At 43.9% G+C, this 18,236-nt stretch overlaps 1 protein-coding gene, 2 long non-coding RNA genes and 1 pseudogene across 5 annotated transcripts; all 4 read left to right on the top strand.

The window, feature by feature from the left end:
* The first annotated feature begins 1,789 nt into the window (after positions 1 to 1,789).
* Positions 1,790 to 4,512, top strand: LOC148187619 (protein NLRC3-like). The gene is made up of 4 exons (XM_088086818.1): positions 1,790 to 1,903; positions 2,113 to 2,191; positions 2,335 to 2,539; positions 2,703 to 4,512. The coding sequence occupies exon 4, from the start codon at positions 2,986 to 2,988 to the stop codon at positions 4,510 to 4,512; it is 1,527 nt and encodes a 508-aa protein (XP_087942944.1). The 5' UTR covers positions 1,790 to 1,903; positions 2,113 to 2,191; positions 2,335 to 2,539; positions 2,703 to 2,985.
* An 83-nt stretch (positions 4,513 to 4,595) lies between these two features.
* On the top strand, positions 4,596 to 9,899 carry LOC148187618 (uncharacterized; annotated as a pseudogene). Its single transcript, XR_015778555.1, has 6 exons — positions 4,596 to 4,618; positions 4,665 to 4,781; positions 5,323 to 5,496; positions 5,733 to 5,906; positions 7,279 to 7,418; positions 8,779 to 9,899. The product of XR_015778555.1 is annotated as an uncharacterized LOC148187618 (transcript).
* Positions 9,900 to 11,204: 1,305 nt separating this feature from the next.
* LOC148187617 (uncharacterized) lies at positions 11,205 to 12,234 on the top strand. 2 transcript variants are annotated; one of them, XR_015778538.1, is made up of 3 exons: positions 11,205 to 11,453; positions 11,554 to 11,671; positions 12,049 to 12,234. It is a non-coding gene; the product is annotated as an uncharacterized LOC148187617 (long non-coding RNA). The 2 variants fall into 2 exon arrangements; XR_015778537.1 differs by having other exon boundaries at positions 11,216 to 11,453; positions 12,083 to 12,234.
* Positions 12,235 to 12,877: 643 nt separating this feature from the next.
* LOC148187616 (uncharacterized) lies at positions 12,878 to 16,325 on the top strand. Its single transcript, XR_015778539.1, has 3 exons — positions 12,878 to 13,866; positions 15,193 to 15,505; positions 15,879 to 16,325. It is a non-coding gene; the product is annotated as an uncharacterized LOC148187616 (long non-coding RNA).
* Positions 16,326 to 18,236: the final 1,911 nt, after the last annotated feature.

The raw sequence follows: 18,236 nt of genomic DNA, 5'->3' as shown, positions 1-18,236 counted from the left end.
GCACATGTGGACTGGTTGGGCAAACTCCCATGCACCCTCAAGGACCCTGCCAAGGGTCCAGAGCTGGTCCACAGTTCCACAACCAGGACGAAAACCACATTGCTTCTCCAGAATCCGGGGTTCGACTCTCCAGCGGACCCTCCTCTCTAGTACCCCCGAATTGACCTTACCAGGGAGGCTGAGGAGTGTGATCCCCTTGTAGTTGGAACACACCCTCCGGTCCCCCTTCTTAAAAAGAGGGACCACCACCCCAGTCTGCCAGTCCAGAGGCACTGCCCCCGATGTCCACGCAATGTTGCAGAGTCGTGTCAACCACGACAGCCCCACAACATCCAGGGCCTTGAGGAACTCCGGGCGGGCCTCATCCACCCCCGGGGCCCTACCACCGGCTGCTTTTTGACCACTTCGGCAACCTCAGCCCAAGAGATAGAGGAGCCCACCCCCGAGTCCCCAGGCCCTGCTTCCTCACTGGAAGGCGTGTCGGTGGGATTGAAGAGGTCTTCGAAGTATTCCTTCCACTGATCCACAACGTCCCGAGTCGAGGTCAGCAGCGCCCCGTCCCCACCATAGACAGTGTTGACGGAGCACTGCTTCCTCATCCTGAGATGCCGGATGGTGGTCCAGAACCTCTTTGAAGCCGTCCGGAAGTCGTTCTCCATGGCCTCACCGAACTCCTCCCATGCCCGGGTTTTCGCCTTGGCGACCACCGCAGCTGCACTCCGCTTGGCCTGTCGGTACCTGTCTGCTGCCTCCGGAGTCCCACAGGCCAAGAAGGCCCGATAGGACTCCTTCTTCAGCTTGATGGCACCCCTTACCGCCGGTGTCCACCAGCGGGTTCGGGTTTAGCACCGACCACCGTACGGCCACAGCACCGGTCGGCCGCCTCAGCAATGGAGGCACGGAACATGGCCCACACGGACTCAATGTCCCCCACCTCCCCCGGGACATGGTCGAAGCTCTCCTGGAGGTGGGAGTTGAAGCTCCTTCTGACGGGAGACTCTGCCAGACGTTCCCAGCAGACCCTCACAATGTGTTTGGGTCTGCCAGGTCTGACCGGTGTCCTCCCCCACCGTCAGAGCCAACTCACCACCAGGTGGTGATCGGTTGACAGCTCCGCCCCTCTGTTCAAGGTCAAAGTCGATCATTGAACTGCGGCCTAGGGTGTCCTGATGCCAAGTGCACATATGTGTAATTATTTATGCATTTATTTATGTATAATTTCCGCTTTTTGCCCCCCCCCCCCAAAAAAAATTAATAAATTGGTAAATAAAATGGAAAATGAAAAGGAAAATGAATTAAAAATGGGCATTTTTGGGGGCATTTTTCAGTGACATATATTTTTTTATTTTTTTCTTTGGCAGTTTCAGTCCTCCATACGTCTTAAATCTCAGAGAATATTTGATATTTTTCTCACATATTTACCACTTTAATTAACAATTTTTTTTTCTTTTTTGTTGTTGGTTAAACCCTTCCAGGAGATGATTGTTGAGATTGAGAGATTGATTGTTTTTCATAAATTTGTATTTTTACTGTCAGAGAATATTTTATTTTTTCTCATAAATTTACCACGTCATTCTCAGCGAATAATAACTGTTTTCTCCTTGATTTCCCAATTTTATTTCAGAGAATATCTGAGAATTTTTAGGATTTTTCTCATACATTTTCCACTTAAATGTCAGAGAATATTAATTATTTTTTTGTATATTTATCTCTTGAATCTTTCACATGAAATCAGTGAAACCAGAGGTAGAAATACTTTGAGATCAATAAATGTCACTGTTTCTGTCAGTTTTCAGCAGCAGAGAGAAAAGTCTCCTGTACCCAGCTGTGTGTCCATGAAGAGTGATCGGTCTCTGGATCGTCTGATTGACTTCAAAGATGGACGCCGTCCTGATGACCCAGAGTAAGACCTTCAAACTTATGAAACAGATGGGCGTGATGTTACACAGATCCTGAATCAGTCGTCCATCCTTGTCAGTGTTGTTTACATCTGATCTTCAATCATGACTGAACACAGTGTTTTTAACTCCGTGTTGTCGGCTTGTTTGAGAATCATAAACCTTCTACAGTCGGTGGTTCAGTGTGAGCTGATTGTTGATGGTTCCTCCACAGGGTGGACCAGCAGAGCTCAGAGGTTCCCAGTGGTCAGTCTGCCCGGCAGCATCAGACACACCTGGACTCCATATTTACGGTCTGTTCATGTCCAACGACGACGTCTCCACCCGTTGTGTTGACAGTCGTCTCCGTGCTGCACTTTGTAGACCAGTGGACTGTCAGTGTGTCCAACGTGGATCTGATGTCTGATTGTGTCCTTCATCTAATAATCTGTTCCAGGAGCTGGAGGACAACATCGTCACTTTTGTGAAGAACGAGCTGAAGAAGATCCAGAAGGTCCTGACGTCAGATTACCCAGAATGCTCTGAGAGTCAGAGGGAGGACGAGGAGCAGAGGAGGAGCAGCAGAGAGGCGTTTCTGAAGATCACCCTGAACTTCCTGAGGAGGATGAAGCAGGAGGAGCTGGCTGACTGTCTGCAGAGACGTAAGAGGATTTCTATACAGATTTAACATGATGGATCAATGGGACGTTTACTGACGTCTCAAGAGACGGACCAAAATATATTCATGTACTCAGTCTGTGAGGACATGACCTGTTGAAATGTCCTCTTTGACTTATTGATCTTCTTTGTTGTTTTTTCATTCAGGAAGTCATTCTGCAGTTTGTCAGCGTGAACTAAAACGTAACCTGAAGAAGAAGTTCCAGTGTGTGTTTGAGGGGATCGCTAAAGCAGGAACCCCGACCCTCCTGAATCAGATCTACACAGAGCTCTACATCACAGAGGGAGGGACTGCAGAGGTCAATGATCAACATGAGGTCAGACAGATTGAATCAGCATCCAGGAAACCAGTCAGACCAGAAACAACCATCAGACAAGAAGACGCGTCTTTAAAGGCTCACCTGGACGAGACCAACCGATCAGAACAGTGATGACAAAGGGAGTGGCTGGCATCGGGAAAACGGTCCTAACACAGAAGTTCACTCTGGACTGGGCCGAAGACAAAGCCAACCGGGACATCCGGTTCACGTTTCCATTCACGTTCAGAGAGCTGAATGTGCTGAAAGAGAAAAAGTACAGCTTGGTGGAGCTTGTTCATCACTTCTTTACTGAAACCAAAGAAGCGGGAATCTGCAGGTGTGAAGACTTCCAGGTCGTCTTCATCTTTGACGGTCTGGATGAGTGTCGACTTCCTCTGGACTTCCACAACAACGAGATCCTGACCGACGTCACAGAGTCCACCTCAGTGGATGTGCTGCTGACAAACCTCATCAGGGGGAAACTGCTTCCCTCCGCTCGCCTCTGGATAACCACACGACCTGCAGCAGCCAATCAGATCCCTCCTGAGTGCGTTGACATGGTGACAGAGGTCAGAGGGTTCACCGACCCACAGAAGGAGGAGTACTTCAGGAGGAGGTTCAGAGACGAGGAGCAGGCCGGCAGGATCATCTCCCACATCAAGACTTCCCGAAGCCTCCACATCATGTGCCACATCCCAGCCTTCTGCTGGATCACTGCTACAGTCCTGGAGGACGTGTTGGACACCAGAGAGGGAGGACAGCTGCCCGAGACCCTGACTGAGATGTACATCCACTTCCTGGTGGTTCAGACCAAACTGAAGAACGTCAAGTATGACGGAGGAGCTGAGACAGATCCACACTGGAGTCCAGAGAGCAGGAAGATGATGGAGTCTCTGGGAAAACTGGCTTTTGAGCAGCTGCAGAAAGGAAACCTGATCTTCTACGAGTCCGACCTGACAGAGTGTGGCATCGATATCAGAGCAGCCTCAGTGTACTCAGGAGTGTTCACACAGGTCTTTAAAGAGGAGAGAGGACTGTACCAGGACAAGGTCTTCTGCTTCGTCCATCTGAGTGTTCAGGAGTTTCTGGCTGCTCTTCATGTCCATCTGACCTTCATCAACTCTGGAGTCAATCTGATGGAAGAACAACAAACTACATCCTGGTGGTCTAAAGTCTTAGGAGACAGACCTGAACCAACACGTCTCTACCAGAGTGCTGTGGACAAGGCCTTACAGAGTCCAAATGGACACCTGGACTTGTTCCTGCGCTTCCTCCTGGGTCTGTCACTGCAGACCAATCAGAAACACCTACGAGGTCTGCTGACACAGACAGGAAGTAGCTCACGGACCAATCAGGAAACAGTTGAGTACATCAAGAGGAAGATTAACGAGGATCTCTCTGCAGAGCGAAGCATCAACCTGCTCCACTGTCTGAATGAACTGAATGATCGTTCTCTGGTGGAGGAGATCCAACAGTCCCTGAGATCAGGACGTCTGTCCACAGATGAACTGTCTCCTGCTCAGTGGTCAGCTCTGGTCTTCATCTTACTGTCATCAGAAGAAGATCTGGACGTGTTTGACCTGAAGAAATACTCTGCTTCAGAGGAGGCTCTTCTGAGGCTGCTGCCAGTGGTCAAAGCCTCCAACAAAGCTCTGTGAGTACAGAGAGACTTTAATTCATTCAAACAGCTGTTCATACATGACTGTCTCTGAGAGGACAGACACATTAATGACTTTCTTCAATGTCTCTTCAGGCTGAGCGGCTGTAAGCTCTCAGAGAGAAGCTGTGCAGCTCTGTCCTCTGTCCTCAGCTCCCAGTCCTCCAGTCTGAGACACCTGGACCTGAGTAACAACGACCTGCAGGATTCAGGACTGAAGCAGCTGTCTGCTGGACTGAAGAGTCCTCACTGTCCTCTGGAGACTCTGAGGTCAGAGCCAGTTACAGATAATCTGGGATGATTTCAGGTGTTTCTTTAAGGTTCCTGCAGTTAAAACAGCCTCTCTCGTGTCAGCGTCTCTGAATCTGTCGAAGGTTTAACAGGATTTGAATGTTCTCAGTTCAGCTCCAGCTGCTGTGCAGCACACAGATATGAACTCCAGCTGACACAGAGAAGACCATTATATTATGATATCATGGTTTTTGGATGTCCTCTTTCTTCCTGAGTGAATCATAATTAACTGTAAGGATTTTAACCTGTGCTGAGAGGAGATTATGCTCTTCATCTCCAGATTTAGTGACTCCTCGCTGGCTGCCGTCTGGATGAAGTTAATGTTTCAGTTTTACTGAACAGATTTAAAGTGTTGTTGTTCTGGACTCAGTGTTAAATGCAGCTCTGTTATTATACTGTGAGCAGAGCTGCTGACTGAGATTTGGGTTCTTTTTATTCGACTTCAGTCGAGACTCATTAATCAAAGATGATCACATTTTAACTCAAATGTTTCTCCTCTTGTTGGTTGTTGTCTCTTCAGGCTGAGTGTCTGTAAGCTCTCAGAGAGAAGCTGTGCAGCTCTGTCCTCTGTCCTCAGCTCCCAGTCCTCCAGTCTGAGACACCTGGACCTGAGTAACAACGACCTGCAGGATTCAGGACTGAAGCAGCTGTCTGCTGGACTGAAGAGTCCTCACTGTCCTCTGGAGACTCTCAGGTCAGGATTCATCCACGTTTAACTGACGGCCTCTTAAATCCTGATGATCCAGAGAGGACTCAAAGAGCTGACAGTAATGTTGTCAGATGCTTGATGGACAGTAGTGGGTGTTTGGTTGTGAGACGTCAAAAATCAGTCCTAATGTTCCTGTAACTCCACAGCAGGCGACAGTATGGCAGTACTGCAGTCAGCACCCTCAGATCATGTGACCTGTGTGTTGTTTTGTGTGTTTGCAGTCTGTCGGGCTGTCTGGTCTCAGAGGAAGGCTGTGCTGCTCTGGCCTCAGCTCTGAGCTCCAACCCCTCCCATCTGAGAGAGCTGGACCTGAGCTACAACCATCCAGGAGACTCAGGACTGAAGCGTCTGTCTGCTGGACTGGAGGATCCCCGGTGGAGACTGGCCACTCTCAGGTATGAAGAGGCCTGCTGCAGCCACAGACACTCAGTCTGTTAGAGGAGGTCCACTGTCAGCCTGGCTCAGATGACCCTGACACACCAAGCTGACCTCAAACAGACACAGCTGATCAACAAACGCTTTGTTCCCACATCAGAGCCTCAGCACAGACACAAGCAGTCAGGGAACAGCAGCCAGGGAACAGCAGCCAGGGAACAGCAGTCAGGGAACAGCAGCCAGGGAACAGCAGTCAGGGAACAGCAGCAAGGGAACAGCAGTCAGGGAACAGCAGCCAGGGAACAGCAGTCAGGGAACAGCAGTCAGGGAACAGCAGCAAGGGAACAGCAGTCAGGGAACAGCAGCCAGGGAACAGCAGTCAGGAAACAGCAGCCAGGGAACAGCAGTCAGGGAACAGCAGTCAGGGAACAGCAGTCAGGGAACAGCAGCCAGGGAACAGCAGTCAGGGAACAGCAGCCAGGGAACAGCAGTCAGGGAACAGCAGCAAGGGAACAGCAGTCAGGGAACAGCAGCAAGGGAGCAGCAGCCAGGGAACAGCAGTCAGGGAACAGCAGCCAGGGAACAGCAGCCAGGGAACAGCAGTCAGGGAACAGCAGTCAGGACGCGCAAAAAACAATAATCCAGCCCCACATCATTTATTATGTGGAAAATAACTTAATATTTTTGTTTTTTCATATAAACCAGGGACATCGTATAATCCAACTGGCATTTAAAGGGTTAAAATCCCCCAAATGTTGAAATGTTTGGTCGTGTTGATCAGGACTGAAGCTGATTTAAAGGTTTAACCCATCATTTGTACACAGTGTATTATAGAGCCATCAGAAACATGTTTTATGGAGAACATAAACCTCCTTAAAAAACCTCATGCCATCTGCAGCAACACAGCCAGAATGATGGACAAAACTAAAGTGAGAAATGAGACATTTGGACACAAATGTCCACAATGAGACCTGAGGGTTAGAGGGAGTTTTGGGTTTGTCCCCTGGCTGATAAGTGGGACTCAGCACAGAGAGGACTGTACTAATATTACTGTAATATTTTCAGCTCTAAAGGACAGAAAATAGAAAGCAGTGTTGACTGTTGCTAGGAGACGTGATGTGAAAGTTTGTCCGTCCAACCGCGGACCCCGACCTCCTCCGTCAGAGGCTCGTCCTCCTTTACTTCTGACAGACAACGGTCATTATTACACAAACACAAGAGGGCGCTCATCAGCACCAAAACAGCTGCTTTGAAAGCTCCAACAATCAATACTTGTGTATTGACGAGCGATCGGCTGACTGTGTGTGATGGTGAAGTGTTGAAACTCCACCTGCTCAGGTACGCTGAACTCAAAGATCATCAGCTGACGAATAACAGGTGATGAACACGTAGAGAAACACACAGCTGTGTGTGTGAGAGTGAGGTCATGTCCATGTTTCCATGGTGACAGAGGAAGTGCTGCTCTGACCCCCCTCCTCCTTTCAGGGCGGAGCCTGCTGGAGTCCGATGGTTGAGACCAGGTCTGAGGAAGTGTGAGTGTGTGTTTTTTTATCGATCGCAGCTTTATTTAAGGAAATCTGAAGAAAACATGTCAGACAAACAAGAACACAAACATACATGAGAGCACGAAACACTGACTGACTGACTATTGTACACACAACATAAGAAATAATCACAAATAATCACAATATCAAGATAGAAACCAATTAAATGGACACAGATATCAATAATAAATATATAAAAATACTTCTTCATATCATATCAGGAGTTTCACCAAATCTAAAAATGTATTTGCTTTTCTGTTATTTAAAAGAGTAAAAGAGGAAAGTGTTTAAATCAGTCAAGAAAAAAATAGAAAGAGGAGCGTGAAACTAGAAATGTTTGTGAATAAAGAAGTTCCCGTTTAAAATGCAAAAATTAACAACATGATTTAAATATTTGTTACTTGAATCAATAAAATAGCAAATTATATTTTTGAGGGTAAGTCATGGTACAATTATTTAAAATATGTCAAAATAAATTGTAACAAATACTCTGAGGAAGTATGAGTTTTTTTAAGTTTTATTTAACAAAATAATGGTCAAAATAATTCAGACAAACAAGAACACAAACATTCATGAGAGCTAAAAAATGACATTCTGCACTGAAGATAATAAATAATAATAAACGTAATATCAGTTTATAAACCAATGAAATATTTAAAATGTTATTTAATAAAAGAACCCAGACAGTAATAAAGATAATACATACAGTATTCACATTACATCAGGAGTTTCACCAAATACGTTTTTGTAATAATCTAAAAATGTGTTGCTTTTTTGTTATTTATGAGTGAGAGAGAAGAAAGTGTTGAATTAAAATAAACAAAATAATTCAAATATTTGTTTCTTGTATCATCATAATAGTCAATTATATCTCTGAGGGTAAAATCATAAGTGATGTTACAGTTATAAAAACACGACAACGTAAATTAGAGCAAAAATTCATGGTGATAAAACAGTGAAAAACTCAAAGGATCAAAGTTTGATCAGCCTGCCCACAGAAAGAACAAGAGTTTTCAGCATCTGCAGACTTTATTTCTTCACAGTTTTATTTTGAAAAATGTGAGCAGCACGTGTATGATGACATTTCCTGTCCAGTCTGCTAACAGCATTGAAAATGAGTGGAGATGTAATCTGTGAGATGTTTCCCTCATCACAACAGAAGAGTATAATTGTGTTGTTAAAGCCGTTCCTTCTGCTTGAATGCATCTTATCTGAGGACGTGTGAGCGTGTTTTTAACTCTTCACGCTGTGACATCACTCATTCACAGCTCTGATGTCATCATCACAGCCATGATCCATTAATAACTGATAACTAATCAATAACTTTGTGTCTTCTTCTCTCCGTCAGATTCCTGTCAGCTCACAGTCGACACAAACACAGTAAACAACAAACTCAAACTGTCCAAAAACAACAGAGAGGTGACACGTGTGTCAAAGGATCAGTCATATCCTGATCATCCAGACAGATTTGACTACTGGCCTCAGCTGCTGTGTAGAACTGGTCTGACTGGTCGCTGTTACTGGGAGGTCGAGTGGAGAAGAAGAGTTTATATATCAGTGAGTTACAGACGAATCAGCAGGAGAGGACGCAGTGGAGACTGTGAGTTTGGAAGAAATGATCAGTCCTGGACTCTGATCTGCTCTGATCGTGGTTACTCTGTCTGGCACAATAACAGAGTAACACCCATCACCTCCTCCTCCTCCTCCTCCTCCTCCTCCTCCTCCTCCTCCTCCCCCTTCTACTCCTCCTCCTCCTCCTCTGTCTCTGGTAGAGTAGCAGTGTATGTGGACTGTCCTGCTGGCTCTCTGTCCTTCTTCAGAGTCTCCTCTGACTCTCTGATCCACCTCCACACCTTCAGCACCACATTCACTGAACCTCTTTGTCCTGGCTTTGGGCTCTGGTCCTGGCCTCCTGGTTCCTCAGTGTCTCTGTGTCCTCTGGAGGACAGACAGTCTCCTCCTGTCAGTGATCACAGAGTTCAGTGTGTTGAGGATCACAGCTGATGGGAGGTCCCAGACTGTGTGTAGGATGTGAGTTTGACCTGAGGGAGGCGCTAGAGGACAGATGATGGACTCATGAAGGTCCTGAAGAAGCATCAGTGTGTAAACTCTCCTATAGACTTTGATCCTCTTCAGAAGAAAAACCCTAAAACCATCAGAGTTTGGACGCTGTGTGAATAAAAACACAACACAATGATTATATACATATTATCATACAACAGCTGGAGGTTATAAATATATAGTTTCCCACAAATACAGCAGAAAACACGTCAGAAATGAAACTGTGGTTCATTTCCATGTTGAGTCATTTGATCTCTTTCATATAAAGTCTGTGTGTCTGTGAATCTCTGAAAACATGAATCATTCCCACTTTAAATATTTCTGCCATCACATGTTTGTCCAGATACAAATGAAATGTTGATTTTGTCTCTGCTTGATTGTAAATAAAGTTGTGTTGTCTTGAATAAAGCGTGTTCCAGCTCCAGTTTGTAAAATCCAAATTCTCACGTGAGGCAGGAAGAAACTTTAACCAGAAAAACTACAGCAGGCAACCCAGCTGGCAGGGAACGTTCCCACAACACTGACTACAAGTTGTAATAATGTTTTAAAGAAAACATTTTAATGTAACGTTCAAAGAACGTTTTATGGGTGTTTGTCGTTTCAGATAATGTTCCTGTGAGGTTCAATGAAGACGTTTGAGCTGCAGCGTTCAGAGGATGTTTTGGTGATGTTGAAAAGTGACAGATCCGAAAATGTTCTTTTCAAAAACGTTCCCACAATGTTACACGAGAACAAAGAGAGAACGTTTCCAAAGCAACATTCAGAAAATGTTACTGAGGACTGAGAGCACACATTTATAATGAAAATGTGATAAAGTGATATGTGAATATTAAAACATTTTATAACGATTTTTAATGTGAATAGAGAATGTTACCTGAACTTTAAAAAAACATCAACTTGCTGCTGAAAACATAACTAAAACATTGGTTGCACTGTAACATTGTCAGAACGTTTTCAGAGGCAAACATTGCTGGCTGGGAAGGTCCCTCCATGTTGACCTGATGGCTGTAAAATCCCACATGCTGCTGCAGGATTTATCAGCTCAGGACAAAGTGCAACAAAAACTGGAAAAAAGGAAGCGGCTCACCTGTGTGACTCAGCTGGAGGCGGAGCTCCGGGTCCTTCCAGGAAGCGGCTCACCTGTGTGACTCAGCTGGAGGCGGAGCTCCGGGTCCTTCCAGGAAGCAGCTCACCTGTGTGACTCAGCTGGAGGCGGAGCTCCGGGTCCTTCCAGGAAGCGGCTCACCTGTGTGACTCAGCTGGAGGCGGAGCTCCGGGTCCTTCCAGGAAGCGGCTCACCTGTGTGACTCAGCTGGAGGCGGAGCTCCGGACCTCTATATTTCGTGATAATGTTGTATAGCCTTTTTCCTCGTTTTATTTACATGCTATATTATGGTGTGTTTGGCTGCAAAATCCTATGCTGTGAGATGTTTCTGCACTGTATTTTATGCGTTTTTCAGCTTTTTTTGGGACATGTCATATTTTGACATTTTTCGCCTACTATAGTATGGCATTTCCGTTTGTTTTTTGGACATGCTATTGTCACCTTTAAAATGTAATAGAGTATATTTGGTTAAAAAGCAAAAGGAAACAAGGTACAAACTACAAATTACTATGCCTTAGAAATCCTACTCAAGAAAACGTGCCACATCTGTTCTTATTTTTTAATTTTGTTTTGTTCTTCTTATTTCCATCCAATAGATACTGCAGAGACATTTGATAGTTCAGCCAATCAAAGAGCCGCTTACTGCAGGTAGTTTCCGCCCACCTGCACAGGTTTGTGGGTAGCATGTTTGGGTGTTTCGTGCCTGCAGAGAGGCAGCTCGCGCTGCGTCGTAGCTTCTAGACAAACGTGAATTAACGGACAGAGAAACGGGAGAAACCGGAAGGAAAGACTGAGGCAGAGTCTTCGGAAGACGACGTAAGTGTCACGTGAGTGGTCGCTCGTGAAAGCGGCTCCAGGTGAGTTCGTTCAGCTCAGTAGCTGCCGGGTACCTGTTAACCTGTTCGCGCCATCTTTCGCTGCTGCTCTGACTGAGTCTGTCTCGTCTGCTCTCGTTAGTTTGAAAGTGCGGACATTTCCGACGGTTTCCTCGTGTCCTGCTGCACGGACCCGGAGCACCGTGGCCTTCCTGGACGCCAGCATGTTTGTTTCCGGTGTTTAACCCTCACGGAGACCGGTGAGCACAATGAATGCCCCTCTATGAGAGCTTCCTGATACTCAGCACTTTACTGGAGGATTTATTGTAGTCTGAGTTACTCAGTGTTGTTGGATTTAAGGTTTATTTAAAGGTCTGCGCAGTGAATTGAATCAACTTATTTTGCACCTGTGAAGAAAGTTGTTTATTATGGCAGCTAAAGTATCACATTTATAATTTGCACTGTTAAAGGGCATTTACACTAAAAAAAGTTAGGCTGCAGATAAAAGGAATTTACAGTATTTCATATCATTTTAATTCATAAGGTTTGTTAGTTTTGGTTCCATGATGTTAAAACAGGTCAGACAGACTGTTTAAAGTGGTATCTCCTGATATTTTCGGACCCTGTCTGTTGACAGGTTGGGTTTTTTGTGTTGGTTTGTTTCTTCTAAGGACCTGTCCAGTGAGACAGATGGCGAGCCTTCCCACCTGGATCTTGAGAGACCAGGATATCCTGTGGTCAGTGGACAGGTTTTTCTGCACTCTGCGGTGTGGTAGGACCAGTATCTGCAGATACCCTCACACTCAGCCCCATACACCCCCCTTCAACACGGGCGCACATACACTGACCCTCGCCCATGGACATCTGAATCCCCCATACTTACCTTTTTTTTTTGACATCCCGGGATCTTTGGACTTGTACTAACTTTTTTGTGACTTTTTTTGCGCTGTGGACTCAAGCCGACATACTACCTGTTTGTTCCCTGTAACGTTTCTTTGGTGGCTAATGTATCAGAGATCCTCCTTAAGTGAATGGTGTTTGTAATATAAAGTGATATAAGGTTATTCTGGTTATTGTGAACTGTGGATTGGATCAGAAAAGCTTGAATTTGAGGTGACACACAAAATTCTGGTGAAAAGTGTGCCTCCGAGATAGAATTAATACTGGCCAATGTGATACCTTATAATGGCCTTTGGTGATATTATGGTTATAATACCAACCTGTTGCACTGTGAAGCATGTTTTTATTTTTCTACTAAAGCCTGTATATTTTTACATTTACGTTCTTGCCTCTTAAGTCTCTTTTAAACACTCCGCTGAGCTCCAGCAGCCGAACCTTCTGATCCATCTAAATCTTAACCAAGCAATGCTCTCCATATCCTCTAAGTGTTACACTTTATGATTTTTTTTTACTGTTTTAGCATGATTTTATGCCATAACATGTGTCAGCACACTTTTTATGCAGTTTCAGCTCTTTTTGGGACATGTCATAGTTTGACATTTTTCACCATACTGTAAGATAAGATAATCCATCAGTGGGGAAATTCACAACGTTACAGCAGCTGTGAGGTACGAGGAAGTATAAACAGCAAAAGAATAATACAATAGTATAAAAATAAATACAAATATTAAAATATTAAAATGGTAGATAATTAAAAAAAAAAAACAAGGTACAAAAACAGTAACATAAATAAAATAAAATTCCAACAAAAACCGTCTAGAAAAAAAATACATAAGAAAATATGTACACCGTTTGCACAAGCAGATAATTGCACTTGTGAGAAATTGCGTTTTTGTAGTCCAGCTGGTGAGTGTGTGAGTGTGGTCTACTGGGAGCAGTGCTGGTTGTTCAGTCTGACTGCAGCAGGAAGGAAGGACCTGCGGTGTCGCTCCTTCACACACTTTGGATGCAGCAGTCTGTCCCTGAAGGAGCTCTCCAGTGCAGTCACAGTCTGCAGGGGGTGGGAGTCGTTCTCCGGCATGGAGGACAGCTTGGTGATCGTCCTCCTTTCTCCCACCACCTGCACGGGGTCAAGCCGGCCTCCCAGGACAGACCTGGCCTTCCGTATCAGTCTGTCAAGCCTTTTCCTGTCTGCAGTCGTGATGCTGCTGTCCCAGCAGACCACTCCATAGAAGATGGCCGATGCCACGACAGCGTCAAAAAACGTCCTCAGGAGCAGCCGTGTACCCCGAAGGACCTCAGTCTCCCGAGCGGTCTGCAGAGTCTGCACTGGCCCTTCTTGTAGAGTGCAGTGGTGTTATCAGACCAGTCCAGTTTATTGTTCAGGTGAACACCCAGGTACTTGTAAGACTCCACCATCTCAATGTCCATTCCCTGGATGTTCACTGGAGTGAGGAGGACATGTCTGCGCCTGTGGAAATCCAGCACCAGGTCCTTGGTTTTCCCCGCATTGATCTGGAGGTGGTTTCACTTGCACCAGTCCACAAAGTTCTCGGTGAGTTCTCTGTACTCTGTCATCCTCATCTGTGATGTCGACTTCAGTCGTCAGAGAAATTTGCAGATGACAGTTCATGGATCTGAATCTGCAGTTTGGAGGGTGAAGAGAAAGACAAGAGAAGATGTCATATTTTGACATTTTTCGCCGTACTATAGTACGGCATTTTCAGTTGTTGTTTTTGGTGTTTTTATGGTGTTTTTGGCCCTTTTTGCAACAAACTTTGCCGTGGCATGTCTCTGCACACTATTTTAGGTGTTTTTCAGCTGTTTTTTGGAAAGGTTGAATTTTGATATTTTTCGTCACATGATAGCATGGCTTTTTCGGTCATTTTTCAACATGCAGTATTATGGTGTTTTTGGTCGTTTTTTCCAAAATATTTTGTCATGGCATGTTTCGGCCAGCTATGTTAGGTGGTTCCCAAGTGTTTTTTGGACAGAAGAAATGTTTACATTTTTCACTAAAAACTTTATACTATAGTCAGGCTTTTTCGGTCACTTTTTCAACATGCAATATTATTGTGTATTTGGACATTTTTGCAAGTGTTTACTAAATATTTTGCCATGGCATGTATCAGCACGCCATTTTGTTTCGATTTTAAGTGTTTTTAAGACATTTCAAATTTTGACACCAACACTGAAAATGAAATACTGTAGTATGGCTTTTTCTGTCATTTTTTCAATCTGCAATTTTATGCTGTTCTTGGCCGTTTCTGCAACTTTCTTTGCCATGGCATGTCTTGGCACACTATTTTATATGGATTCCAAGTGTTTTAAAGACATTTAAAATTTTGACATTTTTCACAAAAAAAAGGCAATACTATAGTCTGACTTTTTCGGTCATTTTTTCAACATGCAAATTTATGCTGTTTTTGGCCGTTTTTGCAGCTTTCTTTGCTATGGCGTGTGTCTGCATGCTATTTAAGGTGGAGTCCAAGTGTTTTTAAGACATTTAAAATTTTGACATTTTTCACAAAAACGACAATTATACACAGTGCTGTGAAAAAGTATTTGGCCCCTTCCTGATTTCTTACTTTTTTGCATGTGTGTCACACTCAACTATTTCAGATCATCAAACAAATTTAAATATTAAACAAACATAAAATGCAGTTTTTCTGTGATGATTTTCTTTGTTAAGAGAAAAATACTATCCAAACCTACATGATCCTGTGTGAAAAAGTAATTGCCCCCCTTGTTAAATGATGAGGTAACTGTGATTAATCATATTATTGTGAAAAGCTGAGTTTAATTTCATAGCCACACCCAGGTCTGATTGCTGCCAGACCTTTCAAATGAAGAGATCACTAATACAGAACCTGTCTGACAGGGTGAAGGAGGCCATGTTGAACCCGAGACATCATGCCGCGATCCAAAGAAATTCCAGAGCAGATCAGAAGAAAAGAAATTGACATGTCTCAGTCTGGAAAAGGTTACAAAGCCATTTCTGAATCTTTGGGACTCCAGTGAACCACGCGAGAGCCATTATCCACAAATGGAGAAAGCATGGTACAGTGGTGAACCTTCCCAGGGGTGGCTGGCCTACAAAAATTACCTCAAGAGCACAACGACGACTGATCCAAAAGGTCACAAAGGAACCCAGAACAACTAAACTACTGCAGGCCTCACTTGCCTCAGTAAAGGTCAGTGTTCATGACTCAACCATAAGAAAGAGACGAGGCAAAAATGGCATTTATGGCAGAGCTCTAAGGCGAAAGCCACTGCTGACAAAACAGAACATAAAGGCTCGTCTCACTTTTGCCAAAAAACATCTTGATGATCCCCAAAGCTTTTGGGAAAATATTCTGTGGACTGATGAAACAAAAGTTGAACTTTTTGGAAGGAGTGCATCCCGTTACATCTGGCGTAAAATGAACACAGCATTTGATAAAAGAACATCATGCCAAAGTGAAACATGGTGGTGGTTGTGTCATGGTTTGGGGCTGCTTTGCTGCTTCAGGACCTGGAGGACTTGCTGTGATTGAAGGAACCTTGAACTCTGCTCTCTACCAACAGATCCTGAAGGAAAATGTCCGGCCATCAGTTTGTGACCTCAAGCTGAAGCGCACTTGGGTTCTGCAGCAGGACAATGATCCAAAGCACACCAGCAAGTCCACTTCTGAATGCCTTAAAAAAACAGAATGAGGGTTTTGGAGTGGCCTCGTCAATGTCCAGACCTGAACCCAATTGAGATGCTGTGGCATGACCTTAAAAAGGTGGTTCATGCTCGGAAACCCTCCAATGTGGCTGATTAAAACGATTCTGCAAAGAAGAGTGGGCCAAAATTCCTCCACAGCGATGTGAAAGACTCATTGCCAGTTCTAGCAAACGCTTGACTGCAGTTGTTGCTGCTAAGGGTGGTTCAACCAGTTATGAGGTGTAGGGGGCAATTATTCACATGGGCCATGTAGGTTCAGATGGCTTTTTTTCCCTTAATAAATAAAATCGGCACTTAAAACTGCATTTTGTGATTACTGGTGAGTTATCTTATAAACTTGTATTTGAGTTTGCTTGATCTGAAATGGCTAAGAGTGACAAAGGTGCAAAAAAAGTAAGAAATTGGTAAGGGGGCAAATACTTTTTCACAGAACTATGGTATGGCTTTTTCTTTCATTTTTTTCAATATACAATTCCATGTTGTTTTTGGCAGTTTTTGTGACTTTCTTTGCTATGGCATGTGTCTACACACAGTTTTAGGTGGAGTTTTTAAGACATTTTAAATTTTGACATTTTTCACCAAAAAGGCAATACTATAGCATGGCTTATTAGGTCATTCTTTCAACATGCAATATTATGGTGTTTCTGGTCGTTTTCGAAACATACTTTGGGAAGTTTATTGTTAAGTACAACACTGAGCCAGCAGTTGTCTTTCTGATAGTTTAATTCAGGCATTTACAAACAGTTGCCTGCTCTTACAGGCATGACACGAAAGGCGGTCCAAGAGCAGAGGAGATGCAGGAATAAAAAACAGTACATTACCTTGAACTAATTAAACTTTTTCTTTCATTAAGACATTTCAAATAGATGAAATATAAGATGTAATATTATAGTATGGCTTTTTCGGTCATTTTTTTGAAAATGCAATTTGATGCTGTTTTTGGCTGTTATTGCGACTTTCTTTGTCTTGGCACGCTATTATAGGTGGAGTCCAATTGTTTTTAAGGTATTTTAAATTTTGACATTTTTCAAAAAAAAAGGCAATACTATAGTGTAGCTTTTTCGGTCATCTTTTTCAACATGTAATTTTATGCTGTTTTTGGACATTTGTGCGTTACCAAGTTAAACTATAATTCATTTGAAAGCCTTTTTCTTAGTCTTTCTCACCCATCCTGGAAAACTCTACAGCCGATTCTGTTTGTTATAGTGTACCGCGCCCCCGGCCCATACTCTGAATTTCTATCTGAGTTCTCTGAGCTTATATCAAGTTTAGTGCTCAAATCAGACAAAATTATTATCGTAGGTGATTTTAACATTCACATGGATGTTAATAGTGACAGCCTTAGTTCTGCTTTCTCCACACTTTTGGATTCAATAGGCTTCAGTCAGTGTGTACATAAACCCACCCACCGCTACAATCACACCCTCGATCTAGTCCTTGCATACGGCATAGATATTGCAGATTTATTAGTCTTTCCTGAGATTCCTGCTCTGTCAGACCATTATTTGATAACTTTTAATTTTTTATTACTTGACTACAAGCCTCTCAGTAAGAGCTACTCTTCTAGATGTCTATCTGATTCAGTAGTGGCTAAATTTAAGAAACTAATTCCCTCTGCTTTGACATCATTACCATGTCTTACAACTCCTGAGCACACTACTACTAACTTAAGTCATTCCCAAATTGACTGTCTCATCGATAATGCTGCTGGCTCACTGCGATCAGCTCTCGACACTGTTGCACCCTTCAAGAAGAAAATAATGAAACAAAGAAAATTAACTCCATGGTTTAACCTCCAGATTCGCAAATTGAAACAAACATCGCGAAAATTTGAAAGACATTGGCGTTCGACCAAACTGGAAGAGTCCCGTTTAGTCTGGCTGGACAGTCTTAAAGTGTATAAGAAGGCCCTCCGCCACGCCAGGGCAAACTATTATTCATCACTAATTGAGGAAAACAAAAACAATCCCAGGTTTCTTTTCAACACTGTAGCCAGGTTGACTCAGAGTCTCAGCTCTATAGAGCCCTGTATTCCTTCGGCCCTAAGCAGTGACGACTTTATGAATTTCTTTAATGATAAAATCATAACTATTCGAGATAAAATCCATCACCTCTTACCCTCAACTGACCTGACCCTGGACTCAGATAGCCTGAATATGGCAGCAAGGCCCGAAATTTATCTAGACCATTTCTCCCCCATTGACCTTCATCAACTC

This window comes from Plectropomus leopardus, chromosome 13, assembly GCF_026936395.1.
Source record: "Plectropomus leopardus strain MGB_pleo_1.0 chromosome 13, ASM2693639v1, whole genome shotgun sequence".
In the NCBI taxonomy this organism is placed as follows: domain Eukaryota; kingdom Metazoa; phylum Chordata; class Actinopteri; order Perciformes; family Serranidae; genus Plectropomus; species Plectropomus leopardus.
This window is presented reverse-complemented; position numbering and strand designations above follow the sequence as displayed.